This window comes from Saccopteryx bilineata, chromosome 7 (genome assembly GCF_036850765.1).
Source record: "Saccopteryx bilineata isolate mSacBil1 chromosome 7, mSacBil1_pri_phased_curated, whole genome shotgun sequence".
Taxonomy (NCBI): domain Eukaryota; kingdom Metazoa; phylum Chordata; class Mammalia; order Chiroptera; family Emballonuridae; genus Saccopteryx; species Saccopteryx bilineata.
This window is the reverse complement of record NC_089496.1, coordinates 46,895,529-46,910,575: the sequence shown is the minus strand read 5'-3', so window position 1 is coordinate 46,910,575 and position 15,047 is coordinate 46,895,529. Positions and strand designations below refer to the sequence as shown.

Genomic DNA, 15,047 nt, shown 5'->3' with positions numbered 1-15,047 from the left:
AGTGGTCATCGGCCTATGTCTTGTTGAACAGAGAAGCAGCAATCCCGGAATTAGACAACACTGGTGACATTTTAGTCCTGTGCGAGAGAATCTAATTATTTACATGTCCGTTCATCCACCTCCCCTCACTGAGACAGAAGAACCAATTCCTGAGATTTGAAAGAGGACTTTGAAATCATAGCCCAACCAGCTCATTTTACCTACCTAAGGGCACAGGAAGTACACAGCAGATCTGGGGAAAAAACTGCGTTTTTCTACACTGCCTCTCCTGGCATAACAACCCCCAAACCCCATTTCTAGATGCTCTCCTGGTAGAGAAGGGTAGTATCCTCTCACCTGCAGTTTAACTCCCATGCATGATCTGTTTGGTGTGAACACTCCCCAAAGCCACCATGACTTCTGAGGAGAACTGAGGATATCCTCGATTACTGTATTTTATCAAATTTAGAACCCCATCTGTATTAGTCTGGGTTCTCCAGATTAATGGAACCAACAGTATGCATGTATCTCTTCGTTCATTCATTCATTTTAAGGAACTGGCTCATATAATGACAGAGGCTGAGAAATCCCAAGATCTGCAGTCAGCAATCTAGACACTCAGGAGAGCCGATCTGTAATTCCAGTCCACAGACAGCAGGCTTGAGACCCACAGAGAACCAATGTTTCGGGACCAGTCAGAAAACAGAAACAGAAGATTAAGGTCTCAGCTAAAGCACTCGGGCACAAAGAGTTTCCCTCTTAGCCTTGTTCTATTTAGGTCTTTGATCGGCTAAGACCCAACTCACATTATAAAAAGCAATCTATTCTACTGGACCTACCAATTCCAGTGTTAATCTCACCCAAAAACACCCTCAGACACACCCAGAATGATGTTTGGCTAAATGTCTGGACACCTCCTGGCCCAGGCAAGTTGACACATAAAATTAACCATCATGCAACAATAATTTTAAAATATATATCTTTATGTGTCCCAAGAAAAAAAATAACCTGCTTAAGTCATGATATATTGTAGCATTGATGCTAAATGTTTCCTGATTTCAGAGTTACTGAAACGTAAATAAAAAGTCTAGAAATTGAAAAAAAATGTGATACTAAACCAGGTTTATTTTATAGGAATCCAAAAAATGTTAACTGCCCCCCATACCCTCCCCCCCACACACATAAAGCACAGAAAGTTCTGAAAGTAGCTAGTAAACAATTATAGTGACTGAAACAAAAACTTCCCTGTAACAGGTTCAGTTATCTAGAAGTTAGGAAGTTCAATGTATTGTTTTCTGTGGATTGTAACTATAAAAACTATGACCAAGAAAAACTTTTCTTTAAAGCATAGAGTTCCTGGAATTTCAGAAGGTTCATGAGGAGACCATAGAAGTCTCATTCTCATTACATGTATGCGTGCCAGTGAGAGGCAGAGCAATGGAGAGTCCAGAGGAGAACGGGGACACTCGGCTCTTTCAGAGGGAAGCTCAGCTACAGCTCAGCTACAGCTCCGGAAGGATGCACTGTGAGGGAAAGAGGCATGGACGATGAAGAGGCCATTCATCCTCGTCTTGCTTTAAATTAATCTGCTCGGAACAGAAGGGAACTTCATCAGCCTGATAAAGGCACCTACAGAAACCCCACCGCTAACATTATATTTAATGACAAAAGACTGGATGCTTCTCCGCTAGTAGCAGGAACAGGATAAGGATGCTTGCTCTCCCCATTTCTTTCAACTTTGTGTTGGAGGCTCCAGCCAGGGCAATTAGGGTACAAATGAAATAAAATGTATCCAGATTGGAAAGGAAGAAGCAAATCCATCTCTATTTGCAAACGTACACTTATACATTAAAAAAATAATAATAAACCTTAAGTAATCCGGCCCTGGCTGGTTGGCTCAGTGGTAGAGAGTCGGCTCGGCGTGTGGAAGTCCCGGGTTCAATTACCAGCCAGGGCACACAGAAGTGCGCACCTGCTTCTCCACCCTTACCCCTCTCCTCTCTCTCTATCTCTCTCTTCCCCTCCCACAGCCAAGGCTCCATTGGAGCAAAGTTGGCCTGGGCGCTGAGGATAGCTCCATGGCCTCTGCCTCAGGAGCTAGAATGGCTCTGGTTGCATCAGAGCCATGCCCCAGATGGGCAGAGCATCGCCCCCTGGTGGGCTTGCTGGGTGAATCCCGGTCAGGCACAGGCAGGAGTCTGTCTGCATCCCCCTTCCTGGGGATTATCACTTCGGAAAAATACAAATTACAAAAAATAAAACAAAACAAAACAAAAACCTTAAGTAATCCATTAAAAATATTTTGTTAAAACAAATGAGCTTATTAGCAAGGCTGCAAGATCTAAGACCAATACACAAATATCAATTGCATTTCTCTACAGCTGCAGTGAAAAACTGGAAATTAAATTAAGTAGAGAATTCTATTTACAACAACATCAAAATTAAAATACTTAGGAATAAACTTAACAAAAGAAGTGTTAAACTTATACTTTGAAAACTAGAAACATTATTCAAAGAAATTAAAGATTTGAAGACTTTATTCCCAAACTGTCACCAGCTTATTTTCTTGTCCCAGATGGCGCAAAAATCTTTCTTTACTTAAGTGACAGCAAATGTTGGCAGAATTCACTTTTTTTCCAGTTCAAATAATGTTGAACAGTACATATTTTTTCAATGAGCATCATTTTCTTAAAAAAATACATTTATATTTGAATCTATTGTAAAATGACGTAGTTCATGTTAATTTTGTACATGTTCTTCCTTTTTTATTCCAGATCAGCCAGAATTTTTAAATCAAAATTTCTAAGTACAGATGTTCTTATACCTTTAAAGATCCAGACCAAAAAACTGACTCCTTGTGAGTCATACCCATCCATGACTAAATAATATTGCCATTTCCTTCTTTTTTACTCTGTGTAGCCTTGTGACAAGTAGCTCATCCAAACATATCATTTAAAAAAAGAAAAAAGAAAAAGGTCTGTACTCTATTAAGAAAACACATTTTTCTTAAAATATTTATTTTTAAAGTTACACAGAGTAAAATTTCTTCTTTGATTAATAGTTCTGAGTTTTGATAAGACACGGTTTGATTATGATGTATGTAGGTATGTCTTTTTTTGAGTTTATACTGGTTGGAATTTGCTGAGCTGCTTTTTTCTTTTTTTGTGTGACAGAGAGAGTCAGAGAGAGGGACAGCTAGGGACAGTCAGACAGGAAGGGAGAAAGATGAGAAACATCAATTGTTTGTTGCGGGTTCTTAGTTGTTCATTGATTGCTTTCTCATTTGTGCCTTGAGGGGGGCGGCTACAGCAGACCGAGTGACCCCTTGCTCGAGCCAGCGACCTTGGGCTCAAGCTGGTGAACCTTGCTCAAACCAGATGAACCTGCGCTCAAGCTGGCGACCTCAGGGTCTTGAACCTGGGTCCTCCATATCCCAGTCCAACGCTCTATCCATCGCGCCACCGCCTGGTCAGGCTGCTGAGCTTCTTGAATCTGTAAATTTTTGGTTTTCACCTAATTTGGGAAGTTTTCAACTGTTATTTCTTTAAGCCCTTCTTTACCAGTGTCTTTCTCCTTTCCCCTTCTCCTTCTCCAATGCAGAATGTTAGGCCTTTCGTTATCACCATGCAGATCCTGGGGTTTTATTCTCTCCCCCAAACTCTTTTTCTCTGTTCTTCAGACTAGATAATTTCTATTGACTTGTCTCTAAGTTCGATGATTCATTCCTGTGTCGTCTATACTCCACTGAGCCCATCTACTGAGTTATATTTTTTTATTTCAAACACCATTACTTTTTCGCTCTAAAATATCCCTTTAGTTCTTTTTTAATAACTTACATTTTTCTTCCAGGAATCTCCTCCTTTTCATTTGTTTCAAGAGCATTCATCTTTATCATGTTGGCGTTCAGACTTTGTCTTCCCTCCCCAGTCTGCCTGTTACTGTTCACATTTCAGAGTGCTCAGATACTTGCTTCCAGGACTCTGTTTAGAGTTTTCAGTTCTAATCAGTGGATAAGAGGCCCCATGGGCTTCCTCCATCTTGGCCCATCTATGATACCCTTAAACAGAACTAGGGGAGGTCCACTAAGTGAAATGTCTGCTCGGGGCATCGCTCTGCCCATACGTACACCCGTCCAAGTTCCTCCAGAACTTCTGCTGATCAGGTGTCCCGGGGAACCACTTTGCAATCTTACCATTTACCGGAATGAAAACATGAATGCATTGTAAGTTTTTAAAATTCCAGAATGAAATGCTGCTGGGTGGAAATGCAGAAAAACACGAGAAGGGGCTATTTAAATCATCTGTGAAATATGAAGCTAAAGTATGGGGGGGGGAAGTGAAGGAAAGGCGCTTTTCCATCAACTAAAAGAGGAAAACACAGTAACCGTAATTAAGCAGGTACAGAGCGGGAGAAGCCTTTGTTTCTTTTTCTACAGATTTACACATGAGCTTACTAGTCTCTAGCAGTCTCTTTCGGCTTTCAACACCTGTAAATCTCTGTCATCATACAAAATAACAGGAAACTCAATTCTTCTAAAGAACTTATGTCAAGAGAAAGTAACTACTATCAAGAAAATAAAGTGAGATGAAAATTGTTGATAGGATTGACAATCTTTCTGAAGTGATGGGTCAAGACTTGATTAATTCACCATAAATTATGGTTTCTGTATTCGTAACCCACATACATTATTATATGATGGTTATAATACATTATATTATGGCTGCTATCTAGGTATGTTAGTAGTAAACAAGAAAACCTACCATTTTTAACCGAAGCAAAGCATAATTATTGATCCCTGACCTTCATAGTCTTGGTGTTTCCCACTGTTTGGCTCTGGGTGCTCAGCCATACTATACCCCATAAGATACCCCTCCCCCCATGACTTAGCTTCCCTGGCAACCTCCAGACAGGACAGTGGAGAGCAAAGCCATGGGTTCTTCTGCCATGGCAGTTGGTAACAATTTTGCTGCAGCTGGGGGCAGAAAAAAAGGGACAACCTTCACAGTAACAGATGATAACCAAGCATTAGCTAAATTACAAGTTTCTTAATTTACCATTTGCTGACTCACAAAGCATTTTTGAGCACTTATAGAAAAGAAGATCCCAGCCTTCAAAGAATGACGGTCCACTGGGCAATCAGGCATGCAGATGGTGAGGAGACTATAATTACAATATATTATATCAAACGCTCTTTAAAACCTACTGTCAGAGCCTGCTGTAAGCCTCCTCTCCAGTACGCTTTAAGCGACCGCACTGGATACTTATTTGTTATATTTATTTGCTCTGGGCAATGCCTCTCATATGTCCCACGATCGCCTTACTGAAGACAGTAGTGTTAGGCAACTCTGGTTCAAGTTCAAACTCATGACATCCAGTGACTATGTCACTTAGCCACTTACGGGGCATTTATATCTTCTAATTAATAACAGAGAGGGATGGACTAAACTGGGCATCTAAGGGTTAACATGTCTCTTCCTTCGACTGTCGTGTCTTTCCTGACAACTCCAGCATTCTCCTACCATCCCAGCAACAAACCGCAAGGTCAGTTCTGCCTACCCTCCAGCTCTGTCACCCTCGTTTCCAACGCCCCCTGTGCCTATGCCGGTGCAGAGGGCCCCACGTCACGGAGAGGACGTGGAGTCAGGCACACCTGGCTCAAGGCTTATGTGTTGTATGATTCTAAGTTAATTATTTCTCTTGTGAGCCTCAATTCATTCACATGTGACGTGGGAGAGTATGCCTCCCTTCTCCCCTGGCCTCATCGTCTTGCACGTGTCGTTCAGTTTTGCCTCCTCCTTTGCCATGTCTCACCAGCTAAATCTTCCTTGCGTAGTTTTTTCTGTGCCCTTTTCTCCTGTTTAGAAACCCCGAGTGACTCCGACAGTACCAATTCTACACCCTCAGAGTTGGCTCGTCTCAATAATCTAACCCCATTGCAACAACACTCCAGTATCTCCTGCTCCCAGTCAAGAGCTCTCCTTTTCCGTCCTGCTGTTTCTTTACTGAGTGAGGGTCGTCACTTCTGTTCCCTCATCTCTTCTCTTTTGTTCAGGCAATGACATCCACCCTTTGGTTCCACCTCCTCCAGGAAGTTTTCCCGGACTACTCCTAAAAAGGTTCTCTACATTTTCCTGACAAAGGTATGCCTGTCTCCTTTGACTGGTTTTATGCCTTGCTCACAACATTCTCACTTTCTTCTCTCCTAATTTCTGGCTGCTTATACTGGCCGCAGAAGCCGAATGGCTTGTCTTGATCCAAACTGTACTTGGCCAGCAGAGGCGGAAAAATGACAGGAAATCTGTGATGTCAACCTGGAAGGCCAAAGACATTCCAGCCTGTCAGGGGCGCCCCAAATTTGCCTTTTAAATTCCCATAAAGACACAAAAGAGTGACATCTAACTGCACCTCGAGCCAATTATGCGAAAAACCTAGGTCCCTCTAAGCCTTGTCCAGCCATGGCCTCATAAATTCTAAATCACGAATTTAGCTGGAAGAGCATTTTCATAATTGAGTAGGATTTCCACTAGACTATGACCTCCCTGAGAATAAGGATCATGTCTACTCAAAACAGTATTCCCCCCCCAACCCCCAAACACACACAGGGTCTGGTAAAAAGCTGATGCTCAGGGTTACTTGAATGAATGAACAATTGACTGACTGGGGACTATTTGATGGTGTTAAAAGTAGATTGTTGAAACCATTTCTCTGGTATTTAAAAATCAAGGCAGAGTCTGACCAGGCAGTGGTGCAGTGGATCGAGTGTCGGACTGGGACACAGAGGACCCAGGTTCGAAACCCCAAGGTCGCCAGCTTGAGCACAGGCTCATCTGGTTTGAGTGTGGGCTCACCAGTTTGAGCCCAAGGTCGCTGGCTTAAGCAAGGGGGTCAGTTGGTCTGCTGTAGCCCTCTGGTCAAGGCACATATGAGAAAGCAATCAATGAACAGCTAAGGTGCCACAACGAAGAATTGATGCTTCTCATCTCTTTTCCTCCCTGTCTGTCTGTCCCTATCTGTTCCTCTCTCTGTCACACACACACACACACACACACACACACACACACACACACACTATCAAGGCAAAGCCATCCTTGCTTTGGACTACGCAGGAACAATTCTATCTGAAGGATATGGAGTAGACTCTCAAGCAAACTACTTTTTGCTTCCTTTGATGGGAGAGAAATACTGAGAAAGATTGGGCCTCTCTCTGGCGAACTCTATAGATAGTACCCATCTCTCCACCTGTCCTAGTACTGTCCTATCCTCCACAGCCAACTTGAAATGGATCCAGAAAGAGGAATGACCAAGCACCAGGGTCATTTGGGGACTTACCCTCCCTGCTATCTCACTCATCTGTCTTGTGTCCAACAATAGCCCCACTGCCTGTTTTTGTTAGTTTTGTCTGCCTCAAATCTATTCCTAATGGAATTTAACTGGCTTTTGCTCAATTCTAAACAGAGAGCAGTAATAGTAATAGGAGGTGGTAAAGATTAAATACTCAGAGTGCAGTCCGAGAACAATGGTTCCAGGCTTCTTCAGTCCACAGACCACTTCAATGACCTGAGACTCCGTGGATGACTCCTAACACCTCCAACAACAGCATGCATCAAAATCAATGAAAAAGGCTGATGCTGCTTTTGATGGAGTGCCAATGGGATGACAGACTAACATCTCATGTTCCTTATTAAATATTCATTAGTTTTTGCAGGAAACAAAAGTATGGACCAGTGCTACACAGAATTACATGATCTGTTATCATCATTCATCCATAAAGATGACTGTCATAGGACTACACTCAATTACAAAATTCTAATGGTCTATGTGCATCTTTTCCTTTATAATTTATACCCATCCAACTTCCAAAAGAAGGATTTAAGGAATTCAAAATATTTATACTCTCAGAAGCTATGAGGAGCCACAATTTGCACACAGACAATATATATAAATTAAAATTTTCTGGCATTAGCATTAATTAAAACAACTATTCAATTAACCTACCCTGAAGTGAACTATATCCCAGGCAAGTTCATATACACTGCTCACAAAAATTAGGGATATTTTATAGCTTCATATTCATTTTGAAATATCCCTTCATTTTTGTGAGCAGATGTTTTTCATTTCATATTCATAACACACCTGAAACAGCTATTATTCTCACTGTCACCTGCAAGCTGAGGCTCAGGGACGGTAAGTACTTGCTCAAGGTGTCAGCACTAGTAAGTTGCAGAGCAGAAATTTGAACGCAGGGCTTCTGCCCTTGGTCATTGAAATACACTGGTCCAGAGCCCTGTCACTGAAACCAGGAATAAAATAGTTTACCATTGGATATATGTGCAAAGAAAGTACCTTTACATCATACACAAAAATGAACTCAAAACACATAAGACCTAAAACTGTAAGAGATAAAATTAAAAATTTCAGAAAAACAGTACAGGAGTAAATCCTCATGACCTTGGGTTAGGCAATGGTTTAATACATGAGATTAAAAGCACAAGAAATATGCCTGACTGGTGGTGGTGCAGTGGATAGAACACTGATCCAGGACACTAAGGTTCCAGGTTCAAAACCCCAAGGTCGCCAGCTTGAGCACAAGATCATCAAAAAAATGATCCTGCCTGACCTGTGGTGGCGCAGTGGATGAATGTCGATCTGGAATGCTGAGGTCACCGGTTCAAAACCCTAGGCTTGCCTGGTCAAGGCACACACGGGAGGCAACTACTATGAGTTGATGCTTCCTGTCTCTCTCCTCTCTCTCTCTCTCAAAATCAATCAATAAAAAAAAATTTTAAACTGGCCCCATTACCGCTGGGTTGAGGCCAAGGTTGTTGGTTTGAGCAAGGGGTCACTAGCTCGGCTTGAACCCCCAGTTAAGGCACATATAAGAAGCAATCAATGAACAACTAAAAGTGATGCAACTATGAGTTGATAATTCTCATCTCTCTCCATTCCTCTCTCTCTCTAGCTTAAAAAAAAAAGCACGAGATAAAAAAGTGACAAATTGGACATCAAAATTAAAAACATTTGTGCTGCAAGTGATTCCATCATGAAAGTGAAAGACAATCTACATAATAAGAAAAAATATTTGTAAGTCATGCCTGATAAGAAACTCCTATCCATAATACAGAACTCTCAGTTCCACAATGAAAGCATAAACTCAATTAACAAATGGACAAAGGATATGAACAGACATTTCTCCAAAGAAGACATATAGATGGCTAAAAAGCACATGAAAAGATGATCAATGTCATTAGCCATTAGGGAAATATAAATCAAAACCACTTCAACTTACTGGAATGGACATGATAACAAAGACAGTAGAAACAAGTGTTGGTGAGGATGTGGAGGAATGTGAGTCGTCCATTACTGGTAAGAAGGTAACATGGTGCAGCCACTGTGGAAAACACTTTATAAGCATCCCCCCCCACAACAGAACAATTCAAATGTCCATCCATGGATGAACAGACAAACAAAATATGGTATCTCTATACAACAGCATATTGTTTATTAATAAAAAGGAACGATGTACTCAGACACGCTACAACAGTTATGAGCCCAGAAAACATTATGCTAGGTGGAAGAAGCCAGCCATGAAAAACCACGCAATGTATGATTTCATTTCTATGAAATGTCTAGAAGAAGCAAATTTATCCAGACAGATGAGTGGTTGCCAAGGGCAAGCGGGGTGGGCTGGCAGGGATTGCTAACGGCTGCTGTGCTCTTTTTGGGATAAAGCAAGTGTTTTAAAATTGATTAGGACAATGGTTGCACTCTTTAAATATACTAAAAGCTACTAACTAGCATACTTTAAATGGGTGAAATTTATGACAGGTGTGTCATTATCTCAATAAAGATGTTAAAACAAACAAACAAACAAACAAAAAGGCTGACCGGTGACGGTGAGACCAGGAGATTCTCACTCTGAATCACTCACGTCCCAGACACCCTCTTGGCAGCGTTCCCACAGCATGCCAGGTGTGCCCAGCGGGTGGGAGGGGGTGAGCAGAATGATAGCACCTCCTCAGACAACCATCTGGTCAGCATGCTGCAAGCCTTTGTTATTTTTGGAATGCAGTGCTGCAACGTGCTTATGGCCAGCCTGCTCCGGGGGCCCAGGAAGCCCGCAGCTGGCGGGAGCTTAGGCGGCAGCCCTTGCATCTGCTGAGTGGGCAGCAGAGACCTGAAGAGTGTTCGCAGCCAGCTCAGAAAACTGAAACACGGGCACAGCGCTGGGCGAAGTTCCCTGGCTCCCTCGCTCCTCCCCGCCTGCCACCCCCAAATACAGCCGGCAGTTCTAGGTCAGCATACTTTAGATCTAGGTGCCTTATGAATCAGCTAGAGTTACATAACGACCAAGGAGGAAGAACCTCTCAAAGTATCGTGTAATGGAGAACTGACTCTGCAGCCACTTACCGGGTGACCTTGGGCCAGTTCCTCCCCTGAGTCTCAATGTCTGCATCTGGAAAATGGGAATAAAGGCAACGGCTTCCTAAAATTGCTATAAAGACTGAAGGAGCTGATCTATGTAAAGTGTTTAGAATAGGGCCTGAAATGTGTGTGAAGTTTTATATTATTCTTATACATGTTAACTGAGAAATCTCTCTCTCTCTCTCTTTTTTTTTTTTTTACAGAGGAAGACATTAACGCTCAGAGCTGGTGCCACTGACTGCAGCAGGCAGTGACAGCTGGTATCAGACCGCAGGGCTCTGGCTCCTCGCCTAGTGTCCTCCTAGAGAGCATGCGTGTCAACCATGCTCACGTAATACCCCTCCACTAACTTTCCGGGCTTGAAAGATACAAATTACAAACATCCAGTGCCTAGCACTATGTCTCACACAATAGTACGGGTGTTTGTGAAACGTCTAATCCCCCGCCTTTTCATCGCAGGTTTAATCTTCTAATATCTGAAGAGAGGAGCTGACACTAATCCCAGAATGGCTCACAAGGCAGGCTGGCTCAGAACTGCTGAAGAAAATACACATAAGCAGTGTTTTCCCACTTTTCTCTGAGGGGCGCAGAGCACCTGGGTGTGTGTAGTGCCTTAAGGAAAAGAGGCTTTTCTTCCTTTCTCTTCCTGTATTTCAGTGGTAGGCCCATGCGAGCCATTCACGGTACTCTCAAGGACTGATGTTGATACCTATTAGTTTAAGAAGCAAGAGAAGCTCCCAAAACTCACAAAACAACTACATTATTTAGCAAAATACAAAAATGCAGCCAAGGTAAGCTTTAAACTTTTAAACAATCTTCTCCTGCTCACACGCACGTGCATATGCATGCATGCACACACGCACACAATCACTCCACAGTCTCTAAAGCAGCCTACAGCACCAAGTCTCCCATCCACCCCTGTTGGAGCCTCACTTTTCTCAGATCTCCAGCCATGTGGGTTTTCTTTTCTTTCTTTCCTTTTTTTTAGGTTTCTATTCATATTTTATTTTCTTGGCTTTTTAAAATTTTTTAGCGTTTAGTAAATAAAGCAGAGGGAGAGGGGGGCCTGTGGTTTCCCGGCGCCCAGAAAGCTCTTCCTCACAGCCTCCAAGGGCACTCCGCCTTGGCCTCCCCACCCGGGTCCCTGGCTAGTTCCATTTATCAGTCAGGCTATCTCGCATCTTTCCTTCAAAGAAGCCTTCCCCAACAGCCTGGAGAGCCTCTCCTTTCCCCTCTCCCCATGTCACACACACTTGCAATATGCTTCTTATGCCTTATCCAGTGAAAGTCCTTCTCCCCCAAACTCCTGACCGTAAACTCAAGGAAGGCAGGGGCTGTGTCTGTCCTGTCCAAAGGGGCTTATCCTGCGCCCAGCTCAGAGTAGGTGGTGAAGGACATTAACAACATGCTCCAAGGATTCAAAGGATTATAGTAGCTGCTAATCTGATTTCCTAACTTCACCATTCCAACTGGACGCAGGGCATTCCATATCCAGCCATGAGCACGACAGAATACACAAACTACAGATGGTTATATTATATACTCCCTTTGCAGAAAAACTCCGAATGAACAAAAACTTGGACTTGGGATTACGTGGATTTTAAAGTTACTCTGTGTAAAACTGTAAGAAATAAAAAAATGTCATTTTTATAAATGAGCTTCAGAAGAAGAGAATGTCATGATGTCTTCCATCCAAGCTTGTCATCAACATTCACACAATGTGCTTTTGGGGAGACAAACTCACACAGGAGGGCGGAAGGAACACGAATGCATTTGCTCTTCCCAGGTTATCACTGCTCCTTTCCAAATTGAATTTACCTCCTAATGTAATAGAAAGTGTGGATCCATAACTCTAAGCATATCCAGGAGAAGAACCCAGTGTTGTGACAGGCTTCTATAAGCAGTGTGCCCACAACGGGCAGCCCGTGGCTAACGGAACGAGCAGCGGGTGTGAGGACCATGACTCCAGCACCTCTCTTCTTAGGGGCTTCACCCTGGCATCACTCAGAACTAACTCCTCTTACTTGGAGAAGAAGAAACAAGTAGGCTCAGAGCAGATGGTACAGCCATCACGTGAGAAAGAGTCCAAAAGATCCTTCTAGAGAAATCTTGCTCTATTGAAGGATAGCACAAAAACCAGCCAGAAAAGGATAAAAGGCATTCCATGACTCAAAAGTAGGAGCTGTACCAACAAACTGAACTGTCTATACAGAGAGAAGAATTAGAAAGGAGAGAGAGAGAGAAAAAAAAGGGGGGGCGGGAGCTGGAGAAAAAGAAGGAAGAATATTGAGGATAAAAGAAAAAAAGTTAAAAAGCACGTGTGATGTAAAGGGGTGAAAGACCAGCTACTAAATTTTATTAAAGGCATAAGATCCATACATCTCAGAGCTTGAAGACAACTGCAAAGGAAAACTACCTGATCAAACATCTCCCTTTAGGCTGGTAGAGTGTTAATCAGCCTCTGACATGTCCTGGAAGTCCAGCCATGAGTTCGCCATACCTAATGTAATCGCTTGACATCAATGAAGGTCCTTGAAGAAAATGACAGGTCTTCTAAAACACCACTCCTCACTCAGTCTCCACTAATGATTACAGGAAACATACAGGGAACTCACAGCTAACCACACTCTGCACAGGAAAGAGACTGTGGGTACACCCAACAGGTGCACTCGCTGTGCTGTGTAACCTCATCAAAGTCACTACACCAACTAATCCTCCCGGACACAGCTGTCCCTAAAAACCCCCAGAGCATCACCACACTACAACCTTTAAAAAACTGTCCAATAAGGATGGGAAAATATATCTCCCCGACTCTAGAAGACACTGGGAATATTTCTGGTTTCAAACATACATTGCTATTAGAATTAAAAGTGCCTAGCTTATTTCCCATAATAAAAAGATTAATTCCAAAAAAAGTGCCTAGCGCCTTTTTAATTCCAAAAAAAGTGTCAGCATACAGAGGTTGTTTTTTTTTTTTTATATCAAATACTGGCTGCACAAATGAAAAAAAAAAAAAGCTTATTCTGAATCATATTCACAGCTGAAGAATAGTCATAATCTCAAGATACGAAGAAAGTACTTCCACAAATTGGAAAGGGGTGGGCTACTATTTTTAAGCCATTCTGCTCAGCAGCACAAGAAAACAATAGCTAATATTTGCATTGATTGATTGTATGGTACTTTCTGAGTCTGTAAAACAAAAAGAAATGCCCAGTGAGGAGGAAACCAAAGCCTGGAGCAAATCTCGGACTTCTGCAACTGTTGCGATGGAACTCGAGGTCTGCATGCGGACGAATCTAAAGGTGACAAAGGAAAAGTGTTGGCACTGGGGACCTTGTTTGAAAAAGGGCCTTTCCCTCTGGAATTCCCGGTTACACTGGGCAGTGATTTGAAACGTCCCAGCCATCTGCTGGCCAGGCAAGATCAGCTCCTCCGCCAGGATTCAGCGCCGCGCTCCCGCTGACGCCGAGGGCATCGTGCCTTTCAAGTCACCCCAATCTCAGGATTCCGGGGTTTCCTTGAAGCGAAAGGGCAGCTACTACCCTCACCCAGCCCCAACAGCGGAATGTGTCCCTACAGCACGGGGGACACTGTCCTGTCGGTGAGGCGCTTTGGGGAAATAGGCCGGGTCCGCACGAGTCTCCACGGTCCCTGCAGGGGCGGCGACCCTGCCCCCCAGGGGGCGCGTCCCGCGTCGCCCTCCAGCTGCGCAGACAAAGGCCCGGGGGCCGCAGGCGCGCCCCCCACTCACCGCTCAGATAGTTGGTCCACTTGTACAGCACCCCCTCCATGGCGCCAGCGGCCCCTTCGCCCCTCGCTCGCCAGCCCCTCACTGCTCCAGGCCCCAGGAAGCGACGAGCTCCGGCAGCAGGGCCATCGCCGGGCGCTGCCGAGCCGCCCACTCCCGGCGCCCGGGCCCAGTGCGGGGACGCCCGGCCGGTCTCACATAGTCGGCCCGGGGGCGGGGTGACTGCGGTGGCCTGGGCACGTGAGGACACGACAGGGGCTGGCGCGCCTCCGCCAGCGGGCTAGGACCCTGGGTGGGCCGGAGCGGCGGCTGCAGCATCCAAAGCGCTGCCAGTGAGGCAGCCCGGCGCTGGCGGCGCCACCACGCGCTGAGTCTTCGGCCCGCCGGGCCCGGGGCTCACTCGCGCAGGCCCAGTGCACCGCTCGCGCGCACGTTCCCAAAAATCCACTCCGGGATTTGGCGGCGACGACGAGGGTGGAGCTGACGGAGCCAGAGAGGCCCGCAGGGAAATTGAGTCCTGGGCGGCTTGCTGGGGAGACAGGGCTGGGTTAAAAAGGAGGGGAGCCGCTGGGACAAGTGTGTGGCACGCTCCTGACTGTTAATGGTGCTGTAGATGGGTCGGAGCCCACCTCCCGATGTTGAAAGTTAACGTTGGCCCCTGAGTTCTAGTCCCCCGTCGAACTCAAGGCTGTCTGTCCCATTGATCCCACACACTCGACGTACCCAACAACAGGGCTTACTGAGACGATGGGAATTTCACGATAGAATGCTGTGTGGCTAGTGTCAAGAATGTTGTCAAAATTTTAAGGCCTGTCTACCGGAGATGCAGTCCACGGTCAGCAACCCTGGCATCACCGAGGAGCTTGTCAGAATTTCAGAATCTTGCCTCTAGCCCAGA

The 15,047-nt window shown here is 44.5% G+C and overlaps 1 protein-coding gene across 8 annotated transcripts in view; it reads right to left on the bottom strand.

The window, feature by feature from the left end:
- Positions 1-14,537, bottom strand: part of PLEKHA8 (pleckstrin homology domain containing A8) — a 63,443-nt gene extending 48,906 nt beyond the window's left edge. For 7 of the 8 annotated variants that reach the window (XR_010726505.1, XR_010726504.1, XM_066238208.1 and 4 more), the window contains exon 1: positions 10,387-10,432. Coding sequence is in view for 6 of the 8 variants with exons in the window: in XM_066238208.1 (XP_066094305.1) it covers positions 10,387-10,432 (46 nt within the window). In the remaining 2 variants the exon portion in view is untranslated. Of the gene's footprint in view, positions 1-10,386; positions 10,433-14,152 lie in introns of those variants that run through there. The other variant, XM_066238204.1, reaches the window with a different exon arrangement.
- Positions 14,538-15,047: the final 510 nt, after the last annotated feature.